Source organism: Leucopleurus acutus (genome assembly GCF_964270905.1).
Source record: "Leucopleurus acutus genome assembly, chromosome: 2".
In the NCBI taxonomy this organism is placed as follows: Eukaryota; Metazoa; Chordata; class Mammalia; order Artiodactyla; family Delphinidae; genus Leucopleurus; species Leucopleurus acutus.
In genome coordinates this window covers 181,942,701-181,970,662 of record NC_139143.1, presented here as the reverse complement: position 1 = coordinate 181,970,662, position 27,962 = coordinate 181,942,701, and the positions used below count along the sequence as shown (strand labels likewise).

At 44.4% G+C, this 27,962-nt stretch overlaps 1 protein-coding gene across 1 annotated transcript in view; it reads left to right on the top strand.

Moving 5' to 3' along the window:
- The window catches only part of FHAD1 (forkhead associated phosphopeptide binding domain 1), a gene marked incomplete at its 3' end in the record, with an annotated part of 135,906 nt that overhangs the window by 17,872 nt on the left and 90,072 nt on the right, over window positions 1–27,962 (top strand). Inside the window, exons 3-4 of the mRNA XM_082865272.1 lie at window positions 7,061–7,267; window positions 22,999–23,269. Coding sequence (XP_082721398.1) covers window positions 7,061–7,267; window positions 22,999–23,269 — 478 coding nt within the window. The remainder of the gene's footprint in view (window positions 1–7,060; window positions 7,268–22,998; window positions 23,270–27,962) is intronic.

Sequence of the window (27,962 nt, the reverse complement as noted above, 5' to 3'; positions counted from 1 at the left end):
TATCATATCCAAAAAAGCATTGCCAAATCCAATGTCATAAAGCTTTCCTCCTGTGTTTTCCTCTAAAAATTTTATAGTTTTAGACTACGGTTAAGTTTTTGATCCACTTTGAGTTAATGTTTGTATGTGGTGTAAGGTAAGAGTTCAACTTAATTCTTTTGCAGTCTTTCCCAGCATCATTTCTTGAAAATACTGTTCTTTCCCCATTGAATAATCTTGGCACCCTTGTCAAAAATCATTTGACCATATATGCAAAGTTTTATTTCTGTGTTCTCTATTCTATTCTATTGGTCTATGTGCCTGACCTTATGTCAGTATCACACTGTTTTGATTACTGTAGCTTTGTATGCAGTAAGTGTGAGACCTCCACCTTTGCTTTTCTTTTTCAAGATTATTTTGGCTATTTGTGGTCCACTGAGATTCCATATGAATTTTAGGATGGATTTTTCTATTTCTGCAAAAACTGCTATTGGGATTTTGATAGGGATTGCATTGAATCTGTAGATCCTGCTGCGTAGTAATGACATCTTAACAATATTAAGTCTTCCAACCCATGAATACAGGGTGTCTTTCCATTTATTTGTGTCTTTAATTTCTTTCAGCAGCACTTTGTAGTTTTCAGTGTACACATCTTTTACCACCTTGGTTAAATTTATCCTAAAATATGTTATTCTTTTTGATGCTATTGGAAACGAAATTATTTTCTTAACTTCCTTTTCAGATTGTTCATTGTGAGCATATAGAAACACAACTGATGTTTGTGTGTTGATTTTGTATCCTACGATTTTGCTACTGAATTTTGTTTATTAGTTCTAAGAGGGTTGTGGTTTTTCATGGACTCTTTAGGATTTTGTACATGTAAGATCATGTTGTCTGTGGACAGAGATAATTTTACTTCTTCCTTTCCAATTTGGATGCCTTTATTTCTTCTTCTTGCCTAATTGCTCTGGCTAGGACTTCCAATACTTTGTTGAATAGAAGTGGCAAAAGCAGGTATCCTTATCTTATTCTTGATCTTAGAGGAAAAGCTTTCAGTCTTTCACCTTTGAGTATGATGCTACCTGTGGGCTTTTTCATATTTGACCATTATTATGTTGAGGTAATTTCCTTCTATTCCCTGTTTATTGAGTGCTTTTATCATGAAAGCGTGTTGCATTTTGTCAAATGCTTTTTGTACATCAATCGAGATGATCATTTTTTTCCTTCTCTCTGTTAATGTGATGTATTATTACATGGATTGATTTTCCTATGTTGAAACATCAAGTCTGCATTCCAAGAATAAATCCCACTTGGTCATAGTGTATGATCCTTTTAATGTGCTGTTGAATTCAGTTTCCTCATATTTTGTTGAGGATTGTGGTGTCAATGTTCATAAGAGATATTGGTCTGTAGTTTTCTTGTAGTGTCTTTGTGTGGGTTTGGTATCAAGGTAATGCTGTCCTCTCACTTCACCTTTTGAGTCTCAGCTTCTTCATCTCTAAGATGGAGATAATAATAGAACCCCTGTTTAGGGCTGTCATGCAGATTACATGAAAAAAATGCACACAAAATGCTTCAGCAGGGCCCAGTTCACAGGAAGCCCTCAAAATATGTTAGATGATGATAAGGATAATAATAAAAAATAAATAACAGTTCATCTCATAGTTGGACAACTCAGTAGGATGGAGCTTATACAGTCAGTCTGTATTAGCATCTGCCCCGTAGTAGCATTTAGCAATTTTCCAGATAAAGGGAGCGAGTGATGTTATAGGGCAGAACTAGGAAGCTGTCTCCTGGCCTAACACGTGGTAGAGGCTCACCCAATTTTGTGGAGTCATTTGAAACTTCCTGCTTGCTTTGATTTCTTAATAATGGCTTGACAGTTTTTGAGGAACTGAAAGTAGTGAAGCCTGGGAAGAGAAAAACAAAATGTAACACACAGAATTTCTCTCATTCATGGGTTATCAAAGGTTCAAAGGACACAAAGATCAATGGGAATGGTGATGAAGATGATGTGGGTGACATTTTCCAAAGAACTAATGTATTTTAATTTTTTTTAATACTTTAGTTTTTTGAACAGTTTTAGGTTTACAGGAAGTTGAGCAGAGAATACAGAGAGTTCCCATATACCCACCCCTCCAATACACACCGTTTCCCCTATTATTAACGTCATGCATCAGTGCGGTACATTTGTTACAACTGGTGAACCAATATTGATATGCTATTATTAACTAAGTCCATAGTTTACATTAGGATTCATTCTTTGCGTTGTACGTTCTTTCGTTTTGACAGATGTATAGTGACAAGTATCCACCATTACAGTATCATAAAAAATATTTTCACTGCCCTAAAATCCCCTGTGCCCCTCCTCTTCATCCTGAGCCCCAGAGCCCCTGTGCCCCTGGCAAGCACAGATCTTTTACTCTCCTTATAGTTTTACTTTTTCCAGAATTTCATACAGTTGGAATCATACAGTATGTAACCTTTTCAGACTAGGTTCTTTCACTAAGCAATATACATTTAAGATTCCTCCATGTCTTTTTGTTATTGGATAACTCATTTATTTTTATCACTAATATTTCATTGTATGGATGTACCACAATTTGTTTATCCATTTACCTTTTAAAGCACATCTTGGTTGCTTCCAGTTTTTGGCAATTATGAATAAAGATGCTGTAAGCACGTATCCAAAATAAATGAGTCTTCATGGATATAGAGAACAGACTGTGGTTGCCAAGGGGGAGGGGGTTGGGGGAGAGATGGAGTGGGAGGTTGAGGTTAGCAGATGTAAGCTGTTACATATAGAATGGATAAACAACAAGGTCCTACTGTATAGCACAGGGAACTATATTCAATATCCTATGATAAACCATAACGGAAAAGAATATTTTAAAAAGAATGTATATATATGTATAACTGAATCACTTTGCTGTACAGCAGAAATTAACACAACATTGTAAATCAACTATACTTCAATAAAATAAATAAATAAACAAAAATAAATGAGTCTTAAAAGTCAACAATAAGAAACCAAACAACCCGACTTAAAAATGGGCAAAAGAGCTGAACAGACACCTCACCAGAGAAGATCTACAGATGTCAAATAAGCATATGAAAAGATGTTAAACATCATATATCATTAAGGAATTTCAAATAAGCATGAAATATCTCTTCATTTATTTAGACTACTTTGATTTCTTTCATCAACATTTTGTAGTTTTCTTCATATACCTCTTCATATAGCTAAGTATTTTGTTAGATTTATTCCTAAGCACTTCTTCTTTTTTTTTTTTTTTGGTGCTAATGTAAATGGTGTTGTGTTTTTAATTTCAAATTCCACTTGTTCATTGTTGGTATATAGGAAAGCAATTGACTTTTGTATATTAATCATGTATCCTGCAACCTGGCTATAATTGCTCATTAGTTCCAGGAGGGCTTTTTGTCAGTCCTTTGGGATTTTCTGCATAGACAATCATGCCATCTGCAAAATGGGCAGAAGATCTGAACAAACACCTCACCAAAAAAGATTTTCTTTTCCTTCCCAATCTATATATCTTTTGTTCTCTTTTCTTGCCTTGTTGCATTAGCTAGGACATACAGTACAATGTTGAAAATGAGTGGTGAAAGGGGACATCTTCACCTTATTCCTGATCTTAATTGGAAAGCTTCTAGTTTCTCACCATTAAATATGATGTTAGCTTTAGGGTTTTTATAGATGTACTTTATCAGGTTGAGGAAGTTCCCCTCCATCCCTAATTTGCCAAGAGTTGTTGTGGTTTGTTGGTTTGTTAGTTTATCATGGATGGGTGTTTAATTTTGTCAGATGCTCTTTTTGCATCTCCTGGTATGATAATGCGATTTCTCTTCTCTACGCTGTTGACGTGGTGGATTACCTTAATTGATTTCTAAATGTTGAACCAGCCTTGCATACCTAGAATAAATCCCACTTGACTGTGGTGTATAACTCTTTTTATACATTACTGGATTCAATTTGCTAATATTTTGTTGAGGATTTTGCATCTATGTTCATGAGAGGTATTGGCCTGTAATTTTCCTGTTTTGTAATATCTTTATCTGCTTTTGCTATTAGAATAAGTTTGGCCTCACAGAATGAGCTGGGAAGTGTTCTCTCTTCTTCTATTTTCTGGAAGAGATTATAGAGAACTGGTATCATTCTTTCCTTAATGTTTGATAGAATTTACCAGTGAACCCATCCAGCCCTGGTGCTTTCCACTTTGGAAGGTTATTCATTATTGATTCAAATTCTTTACTAGATATGAGTCTATTCAGAGTATTTATTTCTCCTGTGTGAGTTTCAGTAGATTGTGTCTTTCAAGGAAATAGTCCACTTCATTAAGTTATAAAATCTGTGGGCATAGAATTATTCATAATATTCCTTTATTATCCCTTCAGTGTCCATGAGATCAGTAGTGATGCCATTGCTTTCATTTCTGATTTTAGTAATTTGTATCTTCTCTCTTTTTTCTTGGTTATCCTGCTAGAGGTTTGTCAATTTTATTGATCTTTACAAAAAAAAAAAAAAAGCTCTTTATTTTGCTGATTTTCTCTGTTGTTTCCTGCTTTTTATTTCATTCATTGCTTCTTTTCTTCTGCTGTGGTAGGCTTATATTGCTCCTCTTTCTCTAGTTTCATAAGGTGGAAGCTTAGATCTTCTTTTCAAATGTGTGCCTTCAATGCCATAAATTTCCCTCCAAGCACTGCTTTCACTGCATCTTGCAAATTTTCACAGGTTGTATTTTCATTTTCATTTAGCTCAAGATAAATTTTTATTTCCCGTGAGACTTCCTCCTTGGCCCATCTGTTATTTAGAAGCGTGTTGTTTAATCTCCAAATATTTGGGGATTTTCCAGCTGTCTTTCTGGTATTGGTTTCTAGCCTAATTCCGTTGTGGTCTGAAAACGTACTTTACATAATTTCTACTCTTTTAAATTTGTTGAGGTATATTTCGTGGCCTGGAAAGTGGTCTGCTTGGTGAACGTTCCATGTGAGCTTGAGAAGGATGTGTGCTGTTGTGGGATGAAGTTGCGTGGTTTCCAGTTAGATCCAGATGACGATAGTGCTATTCAGTTCAACTTCATTCTTACTAATTTTCTGCCTGGTGGATCTGCCCATTACTGACAGAGGGCTGTTGAGGTCTCCAGCTACCATGATGGATTCATCTGCTTCTCCTTGCAGTTCTATCGGTTTTTGCCTCCCATACTTTGATGCTCTATTGTTGGGCACATACAATGAAGGATTGTTATGTCTGCTTGGAGAATCGACCCCTTTATCACTATGTATCGCCTCTCTTTATCCCTGATAACTTTCCTTCCTCTGAAGTTGGCTCTGCCTGAAATTAATATAGCTACTCCCACTTTCTTCTTGTGTTTCAGTATTTTAAGTGCCAGAGTGTTTGGTAGGAATTTGAAAGGCACAGTCATTTGAATCAGGCAAACCTGGGAACAAGCCAAGCGAGTCAAACTGGCTGACTGTGGGCACACTTAATCATTCTATGCCTCAGTTTCCTCATCTAAAAAATGAGTAACTATCGGACCTACTGTACAGCACAGGGAACTATATTCAATATCTTGTAGTAACCTGTAATGGAAAAGAATCTGAAAAAGAATAGATATTATATATATGTATAACTGGATCACTTTGCTGTACACCTGAAACTAACACAACATTGTAAATCAACTATACTTCAATAAAAAATTAAAAATTTTTTTAAATGAGGAAGTATCCCTTTGAATTATTGTGAAGATGAAATGGGATAATGCAGTAAAGCACTTAGCAAATTTCCTGGCATTTGTGTAATTGCACATAATGTGTAATTAATATATTCTACTAATATATGCAGTTATATTATCATCTATTCATATAATATAACCTATTATATTATTAATATAAGCTATTGGTTATAATTATATTGTGGGACGTTAGTATAGATTTCTAAGTCCAAGTGCACTCTATGAAAGTTGGATGAGGCACTCTGAGAAGAGTAACTTAGAAAATAATTGCAAAGTCTCAGGCTGGGGTGGATGGCTCATAGGCAGTGTCCTGAGAAGACAGAAGACTTCACACGTGCCCTGCAGCCCATAGTACAGGGCGCCGGGGCCAGGGGGAATGTGATATTTCCTCCCTGGTGCCCAGTTTTGCTCATTCTTCTTACTAAAGTGGTTACACAAGAGGTTTCTGACTCCACTGACAATTCACTGTCTGGGGTCTCTCTCTTTTGGGGGAAATGTGGTCACACTAGGGCCCCTATTGAAAAATAGATCATCTTTGGTTAGATAAATTCTGATAAGCTTTTAAGAAGCAACAGTAATAATTAATCACATGGGAAAAACCTTCATTGTACACCAAGGCTTTTAAAAGGTAGTTATAAAACTATGTTTTGTGGTGTGAGCTCAACTGTGTTTAAACGTTTTAAAAAGATTGTAAGCATAGAAAAAAGACTGGAAGGATGTGAACCATCGTGTTCACAGTGCCTGCCTCTGGGGGACGGGAGTCTAAGTGATTTTAATGTCTTCTTTGTGTTTTTCTCTAGTTCTCATTTTCTGCATTATTACAAAAAAAATGTTATTTTAAAAATGAATAGAACAAACAAATGAAAACAACAGTTATTACAAAACCTCCCTTAACACTTGCAGTAAATGGACAGTTGTCCCTGGCCAACTGACCTTTCTGGTTTGTGTTGGGCCATTTCTGCTGTCTTGCCATTCAGGACAACCAAAAGGATACTTGCATGGGATCAGAGAACTATAAAGTGGCCAATTCCCCCCGAGTTCCCTCTTACCTCTGTGTTGCCTGACGCCCTACCCAAAAACTGGGCATCTATCCTGGGTCTGCTGTCAGGGTCTGGTGACCCTCCACTCACTAGCTGTGTGGCCTTAGGCAAGTCACTTAACCTCTCTGACCCTCAGCATCCTCCCCTTAAAATGAGGATTGCAGTGACCATCCAGCCAGATGAAGTGGTTAGCACATTGGGGCACCCAGTGTCAGTGGCACTAGTAAACATTAGGCCCCCCCTTGTTATTCCTGTTTTCCTGGCTCTGACTGTCCCCCTTCTCCATTTCAGTCTGCAGACATCGACAACCATCACGCGCTCATTGAATATAATGAGGCCGAGAGCAGCTTTGTTCTCCAGGACTTCAATTCCCGCAACGGCACATTCGTCAACGGGTGCCACATTCAGAACGTGGCTGTGAAGCTCTTACCCGGAGACATCCTGAGGTTTGGGTCCGGAGGGCTGACCTATGAACTGGTCATCGAAAACCCAGCCTCGGTGAGTCCAGGCCCCTGCGGGGTGGGGGTGGGGTGCAGAGGCGCCGTGTTGTGTCACCTTCCGTGCAGCCTAGGGCTCAGATACGGCCACAGGTGGAGTTCGTCTGGAGCGCGTCACTCTGCTTTCGCGATTCCGCGAAGTTCAGACCCATCTCGTGGGTGCCAGGGGAGAGCGAGTCCTCGTGCCCTCTTCTGGGCATTTCGTGGAATTACATGCAAGAGTTGCCTAGCGACCAGGCCGGAGCGAGAGCGTTTTCCTGAAAAGTGAAGCTTGGCGAGGGGAGGTGGAAAGCAGGTGTGTGCTTTTGAAGATGCAGAGATGGATGCTTCCTTTTTAGGCAGATCAGTGCTCTGCAACTTCCTAGCTTTGCGACCTCGGCCAGGGTACTCTGCATGCCTGGGTCTGGGTCTTCTCAGCGGTGCAGGGCGTTGAGAGAGTATCTATGTGTAAAAAGTCAAAGTCTCTGGCGGGAGTAGACGCTCAAGGCCTGACAGCTGTTATCACACTGGATCAGAAAGGTTCCCGGGATCAGGACCTAAAGTATGGCCCCAGGTTAAGCGGAACGTAACCCAAAACTCGCCCAGCAAAGCTCAGTCACAAGAAGTGTCTGGTTCAGTAGGGAGGAAGGATGGGGGCTGGTTAGCAACACAGTCCTGGGTCAGAACCCCAGCTCTGCCACTGGCCTACTCGGTGTGCTCTTGCACAAACCATCGGACCCCTCGGAACCTCGGTTTCCTCATCTACAAAATGGGGCCAATGACAGCAATGACCTTGCAGGCTTATCTCGAGGGCTAAATGAGATGGTTATAATTGTAAAACTCCCAGAATAATGCCCATTCGTGGTGAGCACGCAATTAATACCTGTCATGTGTGTCCCAGAGAGACGGTGTGTTAACCTCACTCGCCAGCACCGAGAACGCTGCATGGACTGAGACCTCCGAGGCTTCAAATCCTTTCTGGGACGAGGCTGGGTATAAATGAATAAAGTTTAGAGAATCTAGACAGAATCCTGGGTTGTGGGTCCCCTAGGCAGCCCTAAATACTCACTCAGAGAAGACCGGCAGCATCCCTCAGGCTGCAGGGCCCGTGACGCCGCATCCACCATGTTTGGCTTTGAAAATCTGGGGCAGTTTTCTCCTGCGGCTGCTCAGACCCCTTTTCCTCCTTGGACCAACATTAAAGTGTGCTCACTTGTGGGATGCACTGGGGTCCACTGGCCGCCCTGAGGAGGGGCTCCTGACCCAGCAGGTGTTGACCTGATCAGGGACTCTCAACACGGGTTCTAAGGATCCCCCTCGTCAGAACCACGTGGGGAGCAAACCAACAGTGCAGGTCTGGGCTTCACCCCAGGCCTGAGGACTCATAGTTAGGATTCCCAGATGAAATACAGGACACCCAGTTAAATCTGAATTTCAGATAAGCAACAAATAATTTTTATGTACCGGTGTGGCCCAAATATTGCAAGGAACCACTTATGCTAAAAAAATTATTTGGTGTTCATCTGAAATTCAGATTTAACTGATACCCTATAGTTTTTTATGTATTTATTTATGTATTTATTTATTTATGCAAAATCTGGCAACCATACACATCCTCCCTGGGAGAGGGGCCTGGGAATATGCATTCCCATAAGCTCCCTGATGATTCTGATTCCCAATAGTAGGGAAACCCAAATTTAGAATCGTTTGTATGGAACACTTACAGAATTTTTTAGGGATCAAAGAAAAGGGGATTTCAAACTCCCAAGCCCGAAAATCCAAGTTCACGAAGTTTGATTCAATGTGCCCCAACATGTCTGATTACAAGAATTTTTCAGGAGTGTTCAGTAAAATTACAGGTTCCCAGGCCCCCTCCCTGGGAAGTTCTGACTTTGTGGCTTTGCCCATGGGGGGAAGAAGAGGGGGAGCAGCAAACAATATCTGCATTCTTTATCTTTTTTTTTTTCCTACAAAGATAGTTATTGAAATATTATTTATAGGGGCATAACATTTGAAACCTAAATTTTCATCAAAAGGGGGCATTGTTAATAAATTATAAGGAGTTCATTTATATATGGAGTACTGTTCTGCCTTTTGAAAACACAGCTTTATTGAGATATGGTTGACATGCAATAAACGGCACAGGTTTAAAGTCTGTAAGTGGATGGGCTTTGGCATATGTGTGCACCTGGGAGACCGTAGCCACAATCAAGACAGTGAACAGCTCCTTCATCCTCCAGAGTCTCCGATCGCAGCATGTGCTGCTTGCTTGCTTGCTCTTAACAGCTTCAGTGAAGCACAATTTACGTAACAGAAACTTCACCCATTTTAAGTGTCAATTCAGTCAATCTTAATACATTTATGGAGCTGTGCGGCCATCACCACAACCTGCTCTCAGAACATTTTCATCCATTTCTATCACCCCAGACCTCGGAGAAACCTTGGAGGTACTTCACTTAGGGGTTTGTTTTTAACTTTTAATTTTCAAAATTGTGGTAAAATACACATTAAAATGTACCATCTTAACCACGTTCAAGTGTACAGTTCACAGTGGCATTAAATCTATTCACGCTGTCGTGCAGCCGTCACCCCCATCCACCTCCAGAACTTTGTTCATCTTCCCAAACTGAAACTCTGTGCCCATCAGATAAAACCCCCTGCTTCCTTCCTCCCCTCCCACCGTGCTTTCTGTGTCTGTGAATTTGACTATTCTAGGTGCCTCCTATAAATGGAATCTTACATTGTTTGTCCTTTTGTGACCATCTTATGTCACTTAGTATGACGTCCTCATGGTTCATCCCAGCTGAATAATATTTCATTGTATGGATTTTGTTTATCTGTTTATCTGTTCATCCATCCATGGCCACTTGGGTTGCTTCCACCTTTTGGCCACTTTGAGTAAGTTTGTCATGAACATGGGTGTACAGATATGGAATGGGGACTTTATTTGACAAGGTGCTTCTTATATAATTGTGGGAAACAGTGCTGACGACTTCTAACCTTGAGTAGATAAGACGGAAGAAGATGCTTTGTAAGAGCAGCAGGAGGAATCACTGACATGAACAGCTAAGCGATTCACCTGCTTTCCCTTATCTCACGCTCACAGCAACCTATGAGATGGGTTCTCCCGTGATCCCCATTTTACAGACAAGGAATCCGAAACTCAGAGAGGTTAAGTAATTTCCCCAGGGCCACACAGCTAGTCAGTGCAAATTAAACATGATCCCCACTTGCGGAAAAAGGAGGGGAGAAAACCATTTAGCCTGATGCTAGCTGGAGCAGTAGCCTTGACTGGTTTTCACACAGAGGAAAGCATACTCTCACGGTCACTCGAATATACACGGATTTTTTCAATTCTTATTCAATACACGCACTTGCACGTTGCTTCATTCCTCGGGTGACCTGCAGGCAGCTGCACAAGTGTTGCCCTGGCCTGGGCCCAGGGCACTTTGCAGGACTCTCCCCAACCCCATCTTCTCAAAAGTGCTCTCTGCCGGGGCGTCCCCAGCTTGAGAAGCTTCCATCCGTGACGCTCTTATTCATGGAGGGGCCCTTTGCAGGGCCCGCGTGAGGGCGGCCTGTGGACTGACTGACACGTTCCTACAAATTCCACTTCCTGATGACCCCAACCTGCTGGCTGTTTAAAAGAAGAGAAAGAGGGCTTCCCTGGTGGCGCAGTGGTTGAGAGTCCGCCTGCCGATGCAGGGGACACGGGTTCGTGCCCCGCTCCGGGAAGATCCCACATGCCGCGGAGCGGCTGGGCCCGTGAGCCATGGCCGCTGAGCCTGCACGTCCGGAGCCTGTGCTCCGCAACGGGAGATGCCGTAACAGTGAGAGGCCCGCGTACCGCAAAAAAGAAAAAAAAAGAAGAGAAAGAAAGAGGGGAAAAAGGGAGAGGTATTGAAGAGCATCTCTCATCAAATATTTTGAAGCCCAGTTTTTCTAAGAAATTCGTGGCCGTCTTGCTTCCGGCATGTTCTTGTTTCCAATTGATTTTGGGGTCCCTGGTGAGGGCGCTGTGTTTCCTCCTTGGGTGGAGTTTCCACGGGGGACTGCCCTGCTCTCATACAGGTTAAGTATGATGAGAACTTAACCGACAAAGAGTTCCCAAATGAAAGCACTTATTTCAGGTTTTGTGGTGACCATAACCAATAGAGGAGGGTGTGACAGCATTTTATTGGGGGAGGGGGGTGAGGTGCGGGGCCGTTAGGAATCCAGATGTGTTCGCAGGTGTCACAGTGGTTAGAGCACGTGCCCTGAGGTCAGGCTGACTCCAGCGCCGTCCCAGCCCTGCTCTTGTACTGGCTTTTATACTGGACGTGCACAAATCATCTGCCTCTCAGAGCCTTGGTCCCCACTCCTGTAACAATAGTTCCTACCAGCTTGAGTGACCGTGGTATTTATTCAGTGGGCAAAGTACGTAAATTGCTTAGCCCAGCGTCTGGCACCTAATAAGCACATGCTAACCCTCAGCTTTAGAGTCAAGCAGACCAGCATGGAGCAGCCAGGATGCCTCCTTTGTACGTGTCCTTCTGGACAGGGGAACCTCCCCAGACCTGCCCCCACTAGCACATAAATACATTTGCAGATAAATTACCCATAGAACCACATACAAGATGGAAAAATATAAAGAAAAACTCTTGTTTGACAAAGTACACTGGCAGCCAGGATGTGCCCAGGACCATACTTTGTAAATCATAGCTCTCTCATCAAAGTATTAGCTAGGGCTGCCATATTGCACAACTCCAGGGTCACCGTTCACAACGTGGTCCATGTGGATGGTGCCCACTGAAGCTATGCAGGACATAACCCGCAGGGCCGTTTGCAATGCCCTGAAGCAACCGTTGATTAATACCATAGAGTCTGGGCACCAGGCGTGGGAAATTGAAGTCATAAGGTCAGGTGTGCCTGCCGTATCGTGGGTTTTGTTTGTTGTTGCCTTTATTCGTGCTTTCTGAGCTCTGGGAAAGGAGGTGTAGAAACAAGCCGTGCTAGTCACAGAGGCGCCATTCTTACAAGGCAGCTGAGTAAGGAAACCCACGCACCCATATGTATAAATCATGTCTTTCTCTGTTCTGAAATACGGCAAAACGGAGGGAAATGGCCAGAATGAAAAAGGAAGCCAGGCGCCACAAATGACGTGCCGAGTTGCTCCATGAGGGGGTTGACAGCTCCTTGGCAGCAGCCCCCATCCCCATGATAGCCTGTGTCTGGCCTTCCCTGTAGCCTGCTCTGCCCTGTTCCCAGTCCAGCCAGACTCTCCCATGTGTCTTCTGGATACTGTCTTCTGTCCCTGCAATGTCATGACGTCCTGTCTTGCGAGAAGAGCGCCCTCTGTCGGCCAATATTCCTTGCTGCTTTAATGGGGAAGCTCTGCAGAACACAATCGAGAAAGCAAGGGCTTTGGAGTTTGATGGACCCAAGTTGAAATGCCAGCTGCAACTGACTTTACCTTTCTGAGCTTCAATTTCCAATTTCTGCCAAGGAGCTACTCGTTAATCCCAGGTCCCCTTTCCCCCTTCAGTTTTTTTTATAGAGGTCCCTGGGACCACCCCTATCATGTCATAAACTGAGGCTCAGAGAGTTTCAGCGACTTCCCCAAGGTTAGGCATCAGTCATATAGATCCAGAGCCAGGATTAAAAGCCAGCTCTCCTGAGTCCCTTGGAGGCTTTTCCTAATAGCACGAAGTATCGTGGGGCCGTGAGAGCCCAGGCAGGTCCTTCACTGCCCAGCGGTTAAGGAAGGTCTTGCAATTCCCAGTCCAACCTGCAATTTCACACGCTGACAGGGAATGATTCATTATGTGGGTAAAAACGAAAGCCACTGATAATAGAAGAAAATGCATTTTCAGTTATCTGGCTTCCTTGCTTGTTGGGTTGGCTCCACTAACTTTTTTTTCAGCTGCACCAACGCAGGATCTTAGTTCCTCAACCGGGGATCAAACCTGCACCTCCTGCATTGGAAGCGTGGAGTCTTAACCACTGGACGGCCAGGGAAGTCCCTGGCTCCACTAACTTTTTTTTCTTTAATTATTTTATTTATTCATTTCTGGCTGCGTTGGGTCTTCGTTGATGCACGCGGGCTTTCTCTAGTTGTGGCGAGAGGGGGCTACTCTTCATTGCAGTGCACGGGGTTCTCATTGCGGTGGCTTCTCTTGTTGCGGAGCACGGGCTCTAGGCACGCGGGCTTCAGTAGTTGTGGCACAGGGGTTCAGTAGTTGTGGCTCACGGACTCTAGAGCACAGGCTCAGTAGTTGTGACCCATGGGCTTAGTTGCTCTGCGGCATGTGGGATCTTCCTGGACCAGGGCTCGAATCTCTGTCCCTTGCATTGGCAGGCGGATTCTTAACCACTGCGCCACCAGGGAAGTCCATCCACTAACTTTTCACCAGGGATATTGCTGCCGTTCCTGGACAAATTCTGTTGCCCCCTTTCTTCTTCTTTTTTGATGATGATGATAATACCTGATGGCTAATGTTTTATGCTCATTTATTATGGACCAGGAAGTGTTCCAAGCATTTCATGTACACTATCTCACCCACTTCTCACAGACTAAGAAGTGGCTGTTATTATCCCTATTTTTTACAGACAAGGCACAAAAATAACACACTCATCAGGGTCACAGAGGAGGAGCAGAGCAGGGAGCTGGACCAGATTCTGTGTAATGCCAAATCCCAAGTTCTTAACCAGAGGTTGGCAAACTATGGCCCAGGGCCAAATGCAGGCCATCTCCTGTTTTTGTAAAGTTTCATGGGAACACAGCCATCCCATTCATTTCAGTATTGCCTATGTTGTCTGCTACAACGGCAGAGTTAGGTGGGCAGATCATATGGCACTCAGGGCTGGAAATATTTACTGTCTGGCTCTACAGAAAACGTTTACCAGCCTCTGCTTGTAACACTATGCTGTACTGCCTCTTTCATTTTACTTGGTTTCTGAAAGAAGAACTTAAAATAGAGGGGGGAGCTGGGGAGAAAGAACTCACTCAGATTGAGCCTTACTGTGTGCCGGGAAATGTGCTGGTTAATAGCTTAAGTTTACTGAGGAATAAGAAAAAACAGACAAGCTGGAAAAATAAATTTTGAACAGTCTTTTCAACACCTTTTTAAAAAAGAGCTGGAAATATGTGGTTCTAAATATACATACACATATATATGCATTTGCATATATAGTAATAATATAATTACATTGACATGTATCTGATAAATATACTAGACATTAACATATTATATATACAACAGGTGCATATTATAAATGTTACCTGTTGCTTCAACTGGAAAGTTTTCTTTTAAAACTGTGGAATGTTGGGAATCCCCTGGTGGTCCAGTGGTTAGGACTCAGTGCGCTTACTGCTGAGGGCCTGGGTTCAATTCCTGGTCAGGTAACTAAGATCCCACAAATGCACGGCGAGGCCAAAAAACTAAATAAATAAAACTATGGAATGTCTTCCCTGGGTCACTTTTGAAGCAGAAATTTGGGATTTGTAGCCTGAAGCCTGCTGTAGCTAGAGAACTATTTGTCTGTCAGAGTCTCTCTAAGCAGCGTTTTACTACTTGTCTTATGATCGGTTCCTTGGTCTGAAATCATTCTTCTCTGGAGACGCTGCTTCACTTTTATCCGTTTAAAGGTACATTTGGTGCGTGCTTACAGTCTGGTGGGTTTTATCTGCGCATGTCATTCCCTTTAAAACAACTCTCATTCCGAGTACATAGCGAGGCTTACGCTGAAGTCTCCATAAGCATACTGTCCAGGAAATCTTATCGTTTGCAAGTGTCAGAAAACCAACTCAAACTAGCCCAGGCAAAAAAAAAAAAAAAAGCTCATGTAACTGAAAAGGCCAGACGCTGCAGCGTAGGCCCAGCTGGATCCAGGCGCCCAAATCATGGTCAGGAATCTGACTCTTTCTTCCCTGTTAGCCTCACAATCTCAGACAGACTCTTGCCTCACCTGTAGGCAAGTGGCCCCCAGCAGCCCCGGCACCCTACAAAGTAGCAGTTCCAGGGAGAGAGCCAGCATCTTCATTGGCAGTGGCTTGGATCATGGCGCTTTCCCTGAACCAATCACTGAGGCCAGGGGCAAGGAGTATGCTCTGATTGGTCAGGCCTGGGTTATGGGCTCACCCCCGGAGTGGAAGGGTCAGAGTTATATGGACTCGGGATTGTCAGGGAAAGGGTGTCTTCCCCGCAAAAAATTAAGGTGCCCGTCCAGAAGATGGAAAAAAGTGGATGCGGGGTAGGCAAAAACAAAGAAGATGTCCATGACATTAGGAAGCATTCCTATTGCCTAAGTGGAACCTTCCTAACGGGATTTGCCACTAGGGATCTGGGGGGAGGAAAATGACGAATAATCCACTTTTCCATTGGAAAAGTCCCAGGCCAGTCTCCAAGGAAGCAGAGTTGCTCATTTCTCTCCTCTGGTGAACAGGTGTGATGAGAAGCTCAGAGTCGGGGCCTTAGTTGTCCATCCCCAAGAAGGGTGGCCTTTCCACGTTCCTGGGACCTCTGAATAGGGCCCGTTCTTGAGGAAGATGTGGCTTTACTGTACCCGGGGTTGAGAAGCCGGCAACTGAGTGAATGACCAGAGACCATGGTGCCCTTCACAACAAAACCTCTTTCTGGTCAAGCTCTGTCATCTCCTACCTGACCTTGTAGGATTTCCTCTACCCTGTGCTCTTACAGGTCCCGTGGGGACCTACTGATGTGATGAGAAATCCTGAGGCTGGGTGTTTTATATCAAAGGCGATTTCCCGAGACCAGTGAAGTGGAGGGCATGGGGCAGCAGACAGCCTCAGGCTCGGCATCTGTAGCAAAAACTCACACAAAAGGACCCCTGAGGCTGTGTTGTCACCAGATGTCTACAGACGATGCAGATGGCATCAGGGGAGGTGGAGATGGGAGCACGGGCTGAACCCTTAGCATCCTGCTGAGACAGAACCCAGACCCGGCCAGGAACCGGGCCGCTTCCTGCTTCCTCTGGCAGACCACACCCTTTGTTACCAAACCAGAACGACATTGCTCCTTCTCTTAACTTAGTTGATGATCATTCATTCATTCATTCATTCCATCTCTCAATCTGGCAAGACTGAACTGGAGTAGGCCAAGTCTAGGAGTAGCAAAAGCTATTTGCAAAAATCCGGCTGTTTTCTCATTAGATTCTATTTCCCATTTTATGGACTGACCAGGAGGCTGATTAGAACTTGAAAGGAAAGGAAAAACCGTAAGACTGAAGATTTACAAGAAAATGGGGGCTGGGAAAAACCCAAACAAATGACTTTTCTGAACAGCTCAAAGGGACTTAATTCTTTTAAGTTCCAAAACCTAAAAATAATGTATAACTTGGCGGTTCTGTGTTCTAAATGTACAATCCTGATTTCTCACACTGAAACCCCGTACAAAATTTACCCTTTTCTCTGAGTTACGGTGACACCCTGGGAGCTGTTGAGATAAAGGCCATCTGTCCTGGCACCAAGTAGCCCCCTCTCCTGGCTTCTGAGATCTACTGGCCATGTTCTGTAGTCTCCATTCTGTCTTTCCAGGTCCATGGCTCCTCCACGCTGCGGTCAGTGTGCCTGTTTGGCACCATCACCCCTACCCCCCAGGCCCTTCCAGACCTCCACATCTATGTATGTTAAATTCTTCTGTATAGAAGACGGTCTCTTCTCCCTCCTTTATGTATTTACTCCCTAATGTATCTATGTCAGTATGGACTCATGTATACTTATTTTACACTTTGAGTTATAATCCAATACTCATTAACTATTTCATTGCTCAAATTCTTCCAGCCTTGGCCACTGGGAGCTCTTTCAGGTTGGTTGCTGTGTCCTTGAGCATCTCCCCACCTTTTCGTTTTGGACACTTCCTTACTCTCTGCTGTTACAAGATGCGCCAGGCTTAGCATGTATTTTCCCCGTCCCAGCCCCAGAATCAAAGTCCTTTTTATTTACACTCCGTTTGCCAACTGTTCAGCTCAGTCAGCGAACACCTACCATGAGTAGCAGGCACTCTGCTGGGCGCCAGTACAGCCAGTGATTGGCTGGTAAGTATTTAACGACCAGCTCTTTGGAAAAAGTAAAGTACATGCGTGCATAGCATAAGGTTTACTGATATAAAGAATGTGTAGCACAGTCTTTCCACATAACAAGAAATACAGTACTCTTTCTTGTAAATTCTATATAGCCAGCTGAGTCTCACAGAATGCTTTCATTGACTTTAGCTGAACTCTTGTATCCACAGCCAATTTCTCATTGCAGTTGACGAATGAGAGAGTTCCCGACCTGAGCGCTGGTGGATGTTTTGGGATATTTTGTATTTATGAATAATACAAGTGAAAAAAGAAAGACGTTAGAAGAACATCACACATTCATCAGTGACATGAGTGACTTTTTTGCTGCATCAGATAATAATTTTCAAATACTGGAAGAACGTTTCCCCAATTTTTTGTTCTATTCATAACATAATGGCTAAGACACAACATGCTTTTGTATAATCTGCATTGTTAACGTTTTCTCCATTACCGTCTTAGGTCTAGGCAATCAACAAAACAAACAAACAAACAAAAATCAAGCTCTACATGAACCACCATTATTAAACCTATTTGTAAAAGTTTCTAAAAATCAAGCCCTGATTTATAACATTTCCTGATTTCTATGGTGTAATACGCCCTCCACGGTCAATTTCAAGCTCCCAATGACACATCCCTGAATACAGAGATGGAAAGAGAGGTGTGGTAACACATCACTATGTAGCATTTCCAACAGACACATATAGTAGAGCGAAATAACCTCAAGAGCATAGGTAATAATAAAATAGAGTAAAATAATTAGGAAGGGGTGAGTTAAGTTTGTATCACCTTTGTTTCTGATATAATTTAATTGTAAATTTATGTAAGTTAATTCTTATTAATGGCTGTGTTTATCAACCAGTTGGCAAAATTCCTGGTCATTTAACAATCGGTTCTCTGGGCGGTTACCAGCTGGCCCCAGCACTCCTCTGGTACAGCAATGAACATACCACAGGTCTTCCCGGATGGAGGCTGGGGTCCTCTGAGCTGCTTCCAGGGCATGGCATGTACCAGATGAATAACACTTCCGTAAGACAGTTGTCAGTGTTCCTAGAAAATCCCATTTCTAAGTAGCCCATGCAATGTCTTGTGGTTTTTCACACCATCTAATGCTCATTTCCTTTTTTTAACTTGGAAAATATCCTATCATTCACTAACCAACCATCTAAGATCTGTTTGTGAGTATGGAAAGCAGGTAATAAATCATGACTTCGAGTAACCTAGAAGTCCTAAGAGCACAGGTATTGGAGTCAAATAGTGTCACTGCTTCCTGGCTGTGAGACCTTGGGCAAGTCATTTAACCTCTCTGAGCTTCAGTTTCTTAATCCACATAATGAGGGGTAAAATGCCTCCTCCAAGATTATTCTGGAGATCAGATGAGACCACATGCGTTAAGTGCCCAGCAGAGTCTGTGGCACATCTGTGGCTTCTCTACACAGTGGCTCATAGCCGTTGTATTGTCCACAATTACTTACAAATGGCAGAGAACATAACAAGCTCTCCAAGGGCAAGGTCTAAGTTTCCACCTTCTCTGCAGGCTCCGGGGCTTCCTGGCAGAATTCATGTGTACTGTAGGCACTCAATGTGCAAACTACCTTGAATTTTTTTTAGGGTCTCCCATTCAACCTACACTCTTTACAGGGTTAGAAGCAGATATTGGAGAAATAACACAAAGAACAAGTAGATAATATGAAAAAAAATGGATAGTGATTTCTTGAGTAAATCATTGACCCGTGTTTATTAAAGCTAATATAAATTCAGCCGTGGATGTGGTCATGGTTAATCCAGGTGGTTGACAACCTGCTATTTTAAAGGTAGTATGGAAAAGAAATCAGGAGTATAACATATGCTACCTCAAAAACAAAACAAAAAACCCAACCATGGCAACATACCATATGGTCAGAGAACAGACACAAAGAAAGAGAAAAGGCATTAGCATGTATTTTTAAACTAAAGTTTCTAAAATCAGACTTTGGGACTTCCCTGGTGACACAGTGGATAAGAATCCACTGGCCAATGCAGGGGACACAGGTTCGAGCCCTGGTCCGGGAAGATCCCACATGTTGCGGAGCAACTAAGCCCATGTGCCACAACTACTGAGCCTGCGCTCTAGAGCCCACGAGCCACAACTACTGAGCCCGCGTGCCCCAGCTACTGCAGCCCATGCGCCTAGAGCCCACACTCCGAAACAAGAGAAGCCACCGCAAGGAGAAGCCCGTGCACCACAACGAAGAGTAGCCCCCGCTCGCCGCAACTAAAGAAAGCCTTCACGTAGCAACAAAAACCCAACACAGCCAAAAATAAATAAAATTAAATCTAAAATAAATAAATAATAAAAACAGACTTGTCGATAACTGACCTTGACCCCATGCTTCCTGTACAGCCCAGAGCTGGCTTTTGATGTGAGTCTTTTTCTTATGTTTGCTTTTCTCCCTGCCTGTTTCGTTGTAGTTACCAGCAGCAATTTCTGAGAAAACCTTGACCCTCCCTGTGATAGAGCAAGCCGGCAAACTAGAGAAAACCAACTTTAACCATCCGACTAAAGCTACCCTCAACGAACACACTTCGGAGAAAAAGGAAAACCCAAACTTCATTTTTTAATTTTTAAACCCGAAGAGCTTGCAGTCTCTGCCGCATTTACACATCTTTCACTCCTTCCCCCTCGGGGCCCTATCGTTCGGGCCCTATGTGCTGCAAGCGACAGAAACCAGCTCTAGCCGGCCTCAGGGATAGAGCACTTCACGGTAGCACCCCAGCCAGGGCTCAAAACCAGCTTCCTTATCTTCCCCATCATGTTCACAGCAGCATAGTTACAATAGCCAAGAGGTAGAAACCACCCAAGTGCCCATGACGCTTAATGGATAAACAAAATACACTCTAAACTGTATGATGGAATATTATTTAGCCTTAAAAATGAAGGAAATTCTGACATGTCACAACACGGATGAACCTTGAGGACATTATGCTAAGTGAAATACACCAGTCACAAAAAGACAAGTACCATGTGATTTCACTTAGCTAAAGTACTTGGTACTTAGAGTAGTCAAACTCATAGAGACAGAATGTTGGTCACCACGGGCTGGGTGGCGGAAGGAATGGGGAGTTGTCTAATGGTAATAGAGTTTACATTTTGAAAGACGAAAAAGTTCTGGAGATCCATCTCACAGTAATGTGAATATACTTAATACCACTGAACTATATACTTTAAAATGGCTAAGATGATAAATTTTAGGTTGCAGGTTATTTACCACAATTTGAAAAATAAATAAACAGCTTCCCTCTCTCCATGTCTGGGCTCCACTCCCTCATGCTGGCTGCATTCTGAAGTTCCACCAGGTCACTCCAGATCCTGGTGTCCAGCCAAGTCTTCTTGGGTCTCCTTGGCTCTGATTGGATGACTTGCCCCACCACTGAACCAATCAGTATGGCCAGGGAGTGTGATTGGCTGATTGCTTAGCCCCACCCACAGCAATGGGCCAACAGATTGGGAGGGAGATTCCTGGAATTTCCAGAAGAGCCCGGTGGGTTGTGGCCTGTCCACTACGGCAGTGGACCACTTGAGGCATGAGATATGACCACTCCCTTTAGCACCCTGGCAGTTAGTGGGCAGTGAGGCACATCTACCTGAGCATCCCAGTACAAAAGGGATTTCCTCGGGCTTCCCTGGTGGCACAGTGGTTGAGAGTCCGCCTGCCGATGCAGGAGACACGGGTTCGTGCCCCGATCCGGGAGGATCCCACATGCCGCGGAGCGGCTGGGCCCGTGAGCCATGGCCACTGAGCCTGCACGTCCGGAGCCCGTGCTCCACAACGGGAGAGGCCACGACAGTGAGAGGCCCGCGTACCGCAAAAAAAAAAGAAAAAAAAAAAAAAAAAGGGAATTCCTCCACACTACCCGTGGTCTCTAGATTTGTTTTCTAGCAGGCGGGGGTAAAACATATTCAAATTTCCCCCTTCCCACCTTCAGCCCTTTCATTCGATAAATCTTTATTAAATAGATGAGGAAAGGTTATAGGAATGATTGAGGCAAGACAGCCCCAGAGGAGAGGACGGGAAGGGATAGGATGGATGGAGAAGTTAGTGCAAGGCAGGAGCAGGACACCTCAGCTTCTGAAAGAGAGAAAGGAAGAAAGCTTAGGTGGAGACCGAGGTGCCCACACTGGAGATAAATTCGAATCTTCACATAAGGTAACAGAGTTCTGGAACACTGCCAAGTCCGTTCCTGAAACAGGTTTCAACGGGGCCAGTGTCATCATAAATGCTGGGCCAGGTGTCGCCAGGCAATTGGAGTTTGATTTTCCTGAACAATATTCTCCCTGACTCCAAAAAAGTCTTCAGGGGAATTCACCGGATTCTTGACTTGGCTGGGAAAGACTGTAGCTAAAAGACTGGTTTGGGAACCTGAGTGAGTGGAGAACCTTCCTCTTGAATACCATCCAGCTGGAGCTATAGGAAGTTCTGTCTGCCAGCGCTCCTATTTCGGAAGCATTCTGTCCTGTTTCTCATTATGTGTCTCCGGTCTGCAGAAAGCGAAACGTGACCCGCCACAGGCAGCAAACCTTTGAACTTAGCTTCTTACTTGAAAAGTGTGTTTTTTTCTGCCAAGAGACTGTGGGCGGGAGGGGGGGCAGAGAAGGGAGAGAGAGACAGAGAGGGAAAGAGCTTTCCAGAACCCCAGTCCCACCACCCTCTCCACCACCACCTGAGCTTGGTGAATTCCTTAACCTCTCCATGCCTCGTTTGTAAGCTAGGAATCAGGAGAGCTCCTCCCCTGCAGGGCTATTGTGAGAAATCGGTGAGTAATTACAATAAATGGTAGCATTCACGATGTCACGTTTAACCACTAGGCTGGGGGTGGGACGGCCACAACAGCATTAACCAAGACAAAGCCAGGTGTCAGCACCTCTCAGCATTTGCTTCTCCCGGTTTAGATGGATTTTGATGTGCTGTCTGTTGAAAGTAGCTACAGACATCTTCCGCTGGGTCAGATGAAAAAAGGTTCCCTCGACAGATATTTATGGAGCGTCTGCCAAGAATCAGATGTGGCAGATGTTGAGGATCACGGGTTAATGAGCCAGTTGGGGTGCGAGCCAGTTGGGGTGCCGGCCACCCCAGAGCTCTCGGCTTCGGGGAACAGACGGAATGGGAGTGCCAGAGAGAGACAGTGTGGATGTGTGTGTCCTGGAGAGCTGGGCTTGAATCTCGGAGATGTGTTCATTCATTCTTCCAACCAGTATTTAAGGACCTACTCTGTATGTGCCAAGGGTTTATTCTAGGAGCTGAGGATACGGTGCTGAGCAAGGTAGACAAAAAGCTCTCACCCTCGAGCTCAGAGGTGGCGTTCTACCAGCTAGACGCTCACTACCACATCTGTGATCCTGGGAAAGCCACTAGGTCTTGCTCAGCCTGGGGCTCATCACAGAGCATCAGGGGTATTAAATGAGGTAATGCATGCGAATCTTTTGACTGGGTGCCTGGCACGAAGGCTGCACCCGATAAATGGTGGTGCAATAGTGTGCAAGGTGACCCATGGTGGGGACCACCATCCCAAATTTGGGGAGAGTCTGGGAGGGCTTCCTGGGAGAAGTGACTTATACGCTGAAATCTAGGGCAGCAATGATGTCGCCGGGACAGAAGGGTGAAGACCACCCCAGCTGCTGGTAACCTCCCCTGACCCTCTTGTCTGCCCCTGCAGGTCTCCTTCCCATGGGTGAGGGGCCCAGCACCTTGGCCAAGGCCACAGCCACCTCGGGCCACCCAGCAACCGAACCAGTCACCCTCACCACCACAGACCCCCTTCCACCCGGGCATCTGGCCAGCGCCAGTGCAGAGGAGCTGGTCCCCGGGATTCCCCGGGCCCCCCATGGTCCCACCTGCCTCCCACAAGCGGCCCGTGAGTGCCAGCGGGAAGACGTTCTCCTTCGTGGTGGACAGAGCCGCCCACAGGGTTCCCATCATCAAGCAAGGTACTCATGGGCGCTTCCATGGCAGCTTAGGGGGTGGGCTTTTGGCCGGGAGGATGGGTCTCAGGTTCTGCTTTCCCCTTTTCTTAAAAAACAATTTTTTATTGAGGTACAGTTGATATACAGTGTTGTGTTAGTTTCAGGTATGCAGCAAACTGAATCTGTTAAACATATACATGTATCCACTCTTTTTTAGATTCTTTTCCCATATAGACCACTACAGAGTATTGAGGAGAGTTCCCTGTACTATCCAGTAGGTCCTTCTTAGTTATCTATTTTATATATAGTATTGTGTATGTCAATCCCTCTCTTCCAATTTATCCCTCCCCCCTCTTATTCCCGGTAACCATAAGCTTATTTTCTACATCTGTAACTCTATCTCTGTTTCGTAGATAAGTTCATTTGTACCTTTTTTTAGATGCCACATATAAGCGAGATCATATGATATTTGTCTTTCTCTGGCTTTTGCTCTCTGATTCTGAGGTAGAACATAATCAATTGTGAAAAAATTGGGATAAGCAGAAAGTTAGAAAACAGTCAAAGATAAGCGGTCACCCTTATCACCGGGATTCTCCCTGTTGACTTTTTGGCACAAACTCCTCCAAGACGGTGCTCTGCCCGTCTGCACGCGTCAGTACCTCTGTGGTGAGTGTGTGTGTGTGTGTGTGTGTGTGTGTGTGTGTGTGTGTGTGTGTGTGTGTGTGTGTGTACGTATATATGAATATATATGAATGTGCGTCAGAATCTAAATTTATACACTTCGACTCAGATGTACAGACATATTGGTAACTGAAATTCCTCTTGCCTTAGGAGGTTTTTAAATATTTTATTACCATTTTACAGGTTAGAGGAGACTGAGGCTATAGAGAAAATTACTTCTCTGGAGGTGATATATTCAATCTAATCTAATCTAACACTTTTCAGTCAAATTTAAGGCTGGTTATCTCAGTGACTGTCACTCACAGCCTGGTCACTTTGGGGACACACAGCCATCAGGGTTTCCTTCTTCCCCCCTCCCACCCCCCCAGAAGGCCGCATGGCATTTGGGGAGGAGACTTCCTGTCTGTCACCATCCTCCCGGCCTTGCCAGCCTTACTGGCAGAGTAGCTGGGTGGACTTAGTCCCTGGCATGATTCCCAGGTTTCTTCTGTGGCCACTGGTGTGAAGGTCCCATTCTCTGTTTTCTGCATCCCAGCCGCAGACCCCTCTGAGTCCCCAGGTCTCTCGATGCCTCCACACCCTTCCCTGGTCTCACTCAGGACCACTCACCTAGTCACCTCCCTCAGCCATTCAAATAATAGTTACTATTCTGGGCTTCCCTGGTGGCGCAGCGGTTGAGAGTCCGCCTGCCGATGCAGGGGACGCGGGTTCGTGCCCCGGTCCGGGAAGATCCCACATGCCGCGGAGCGGCTGGGCCCGTGAGTCATGGCCGCTGCGCCTGCGCGTCCAGAGCCTGTGCTCCGCAACGGGAGAGGCCACAACAGTGAGAGGCCCGCGTACCGCAAAAAAAAAAAAAAAAAAAAAAGTTATTATTCTGAAATATACAGACTAAGGAGCAAATGAAAGGTATCTCTGCAGTTTATATCATCATCATCATCATCATCTAAGGAACGCTCATGTACCTATCACCCAAGTTAAGAAATTACTCAGCCGTTTCCCCCCAGCATTTTAATGTGAAAACTTTCAAACATACAGCAAAGCAAAAAGAATTTTACAGAGAACAGCTCTCCTCCTAATTCTACCGCTAACACTTTGCTGTACTCTTTATTACATTTCTGTCTACCCATCCTTCTCGTCCTGCATTAATCCATCTTATTTTTTGATGCATTTCAAAATAAATAGCACACATCTGTAGTCCCCCCCAGATGTTTTAGCACATATACCATTAACTAGAATTCAACATTTTTTGTCTCCTTCGTGTAAAATTAACACACAATGTGTATTAGTTATCATGATTGCATAACAAATTCTCCCCAAACTTAGCAGCCTAAAGCAAAAATCAAACATGTGTTATCATCTATAGGGTTTCTGTGGGTCAGGAATTTGGGAGCAGCTTAGCAGGATGGCTGTGGCTCAGGGTCCCTCGTAAGGCTGCAGTCATCTGAAGGCTTGACCTGGGCCGAGGATCCACTTCCAAGACAGCGTTGCTATCATAACTGTCAGCAGGAGGCCCCAGTTCCTCACCACACAGGCCTCCCCAGAGAGTGGCTCGAGTGTTCTCATGACACGGCAGCTGTTCCCCCTGAGCAAGTGATCCCGGAGAGCAAGATGCAGCATCTCTTGTGACGAAGCCTCAGAAGTCATGCTCTGTCATTGCTGCAACGTCCTGCTGGTTACACAGGGCGTCACCCTCCAGTGTGGGAGAAGACTACACACGGGCCTGAAGACCAGGAGGCGGGGGTTATCGGCAGTCACCTTGGAGGCTGGCTACCACACCACGAAAGGTGTGTTCATTGAGTTTTGACGGTCATGTACACCTATGTAACCCGAATTCCTATCAAGATATAGAACATTACCATCACCCCAGAAAGTTCCCTCATGTCCCTCTCCAGTCAATTCCCAGCCCCAGGCCCCAGAGGCAACCACTCTTCTGAATTCTTTTCCCACCATGGATTAGATATTCCTGTTCTAGAATCTCAAGGACACAGAACCATGTAGTGCATGTTCCTTTGTGGAAGGCTTTTCTCACTCCGCATAGTATTTCTGAGATCCATTCATTTTGTTGCATGGATCGTGTTCCGTTTTATGAACATATATACAGGGTTTTGTTTTTGTTTTTTAATGCATCCTTGGACACATGGCACACGGGCTGTTTCCTTTCTTTTCTGTTTTTCACTCCGCCATTTAAACGTTTCCACTGTAATCTCCGGCTTCTCCAGCCGTGTTGAACTTGGGGCTTCTCTAAAGGACTTGCCTTCCCCCTGGAGAAATGAAGGGTGAGTCGTGTGGCTTAGAGTCCCTCACATCTACCTGGGCTCTATCTCCTCAGCCTCTCAGCCAGGTCTCATGTTTCCAAACGTTTGCCCCCGTTCCCCTGACTCTCCCCCCATCCTCAGAAAAGGACTTTCACCTGCCCTTGTGATGGGGAGTTCCTTTCTGTCTGGGCCTCTCTACTCCACACTTTAGAGAAAACTCTGTGCTCCAGTCCTCCATGCTGTCTCTTGACAGAAAACACCTATTTTTAAGGGTTCCGAGAAAGCTCTTTCCTCTGTTAGACTGTCACCTTGCTTTAGACTTGAAAAATTCTATTTGAAAACCCAAAGCCAAGGACTTATTTATTGCAGATCAGGTCAGGGTTTCTCAGTCTCGGCACAGTGACATGTGGGGCCGGATGACTCCTTGCTGTGGGATCTGTCCTGTCCACTGTAGAATGTTTAGCAGCTTCCCTGACTCCTACCCGCTAGAGATACCAGTAGCAACACCACCACCACTACCCCCTAACTGTGGTACTCAAAAACGTCTCCAGACATTGCCAAAAATCAAAACGTCATTTTGCCTGGGGGCAAAATCACCCTGTTCTAGTTAATACTCATCCTTCCTTTTCCACAAGGCAATAAACCATCAGCTCCAAGGCCAAACCTTAACTGCAAGAGCTCATGGGAGGTGGGGAAGAATTACTGAGAAAAGAAAATATGTGGAGCGATTTGTTAAAATAGCATCTTGATTCATATATTTTCCCAATAATGGGATCATATGAACCTAACATAAGGAACCTCCTTTTTTTTTTTTTTTTGGCCGTGCTGCTCAGCTTGCGGGATCTTTGTTCCCCAGCCAGGGATGGAACCTGTGCCCCCTGCAGTGGAAGCACAGAATCCTAACCACTGAAATGCCAAGGAATTCCCTACCTGATTTTTAAAATTCAATAATATATCATAAACCTCTTCCCACTTCAATACATTTACTGCATAGTGGTTAAAAGCATAAGCTCTGAATCCAACAAACTTAGGTTCATCCCTTGACTCTACCACTTACCAGCTGTGTGTCCTTGAGCAGGTGACTTGACATCTCTGTGCCTCATATCTCTCACATATAAAATGGAGATGGGAATAATAATGCCTATCTCACTGGGTGGTTATGAAGACGAAATCGTATCCTGCCTGTAAGTGCTGAGCACAGCACCTGGTGCATAGCGAACATTCAGTAAATATTAAAATTTAAAAATTAAGTTATTACCTAACCATGATTGTTATTTAAGTTTTATTTACAACTTGCAATGTCTTAAAGACACAGTTAAGGTGCGCACATACTGCCCTTGCTGCAGACTGGTGATTATTGGAGAGCACCAGGACAGCTGGGGGTTGTTAAAATATTAAAGGAACTCCCCTGCCGTTTGGCCAACAGCTCACGCCGGAAAATTCTTTTTTTTTTTTTTAACATCTTTATTGGGGTATAATTGCTTTACAATGGTGTGTTAGTTTCTGCTTTATAACAAAGTGAATCAGTTATACATATACATATGTTCCCATATCTCTTCCCTCTTGCGTCTCCCACCCTCCCACCCCTCCAGGCGGTCACAAAGCACCGAGCTGATATCCCTGTGCCATGCGGCTGCTTCCCACTAGCTATCTACCTTACGTTTGTTAGTGTGTATATGTCCATGACTCTCTCTCGCCCTGTCACAGCTCACCCTTCCCCCTCCCCATATCCTCAAGTCCGTTCTCCAGTAGGTCTGTGTCTTTATGCCTGTCTTACCCCT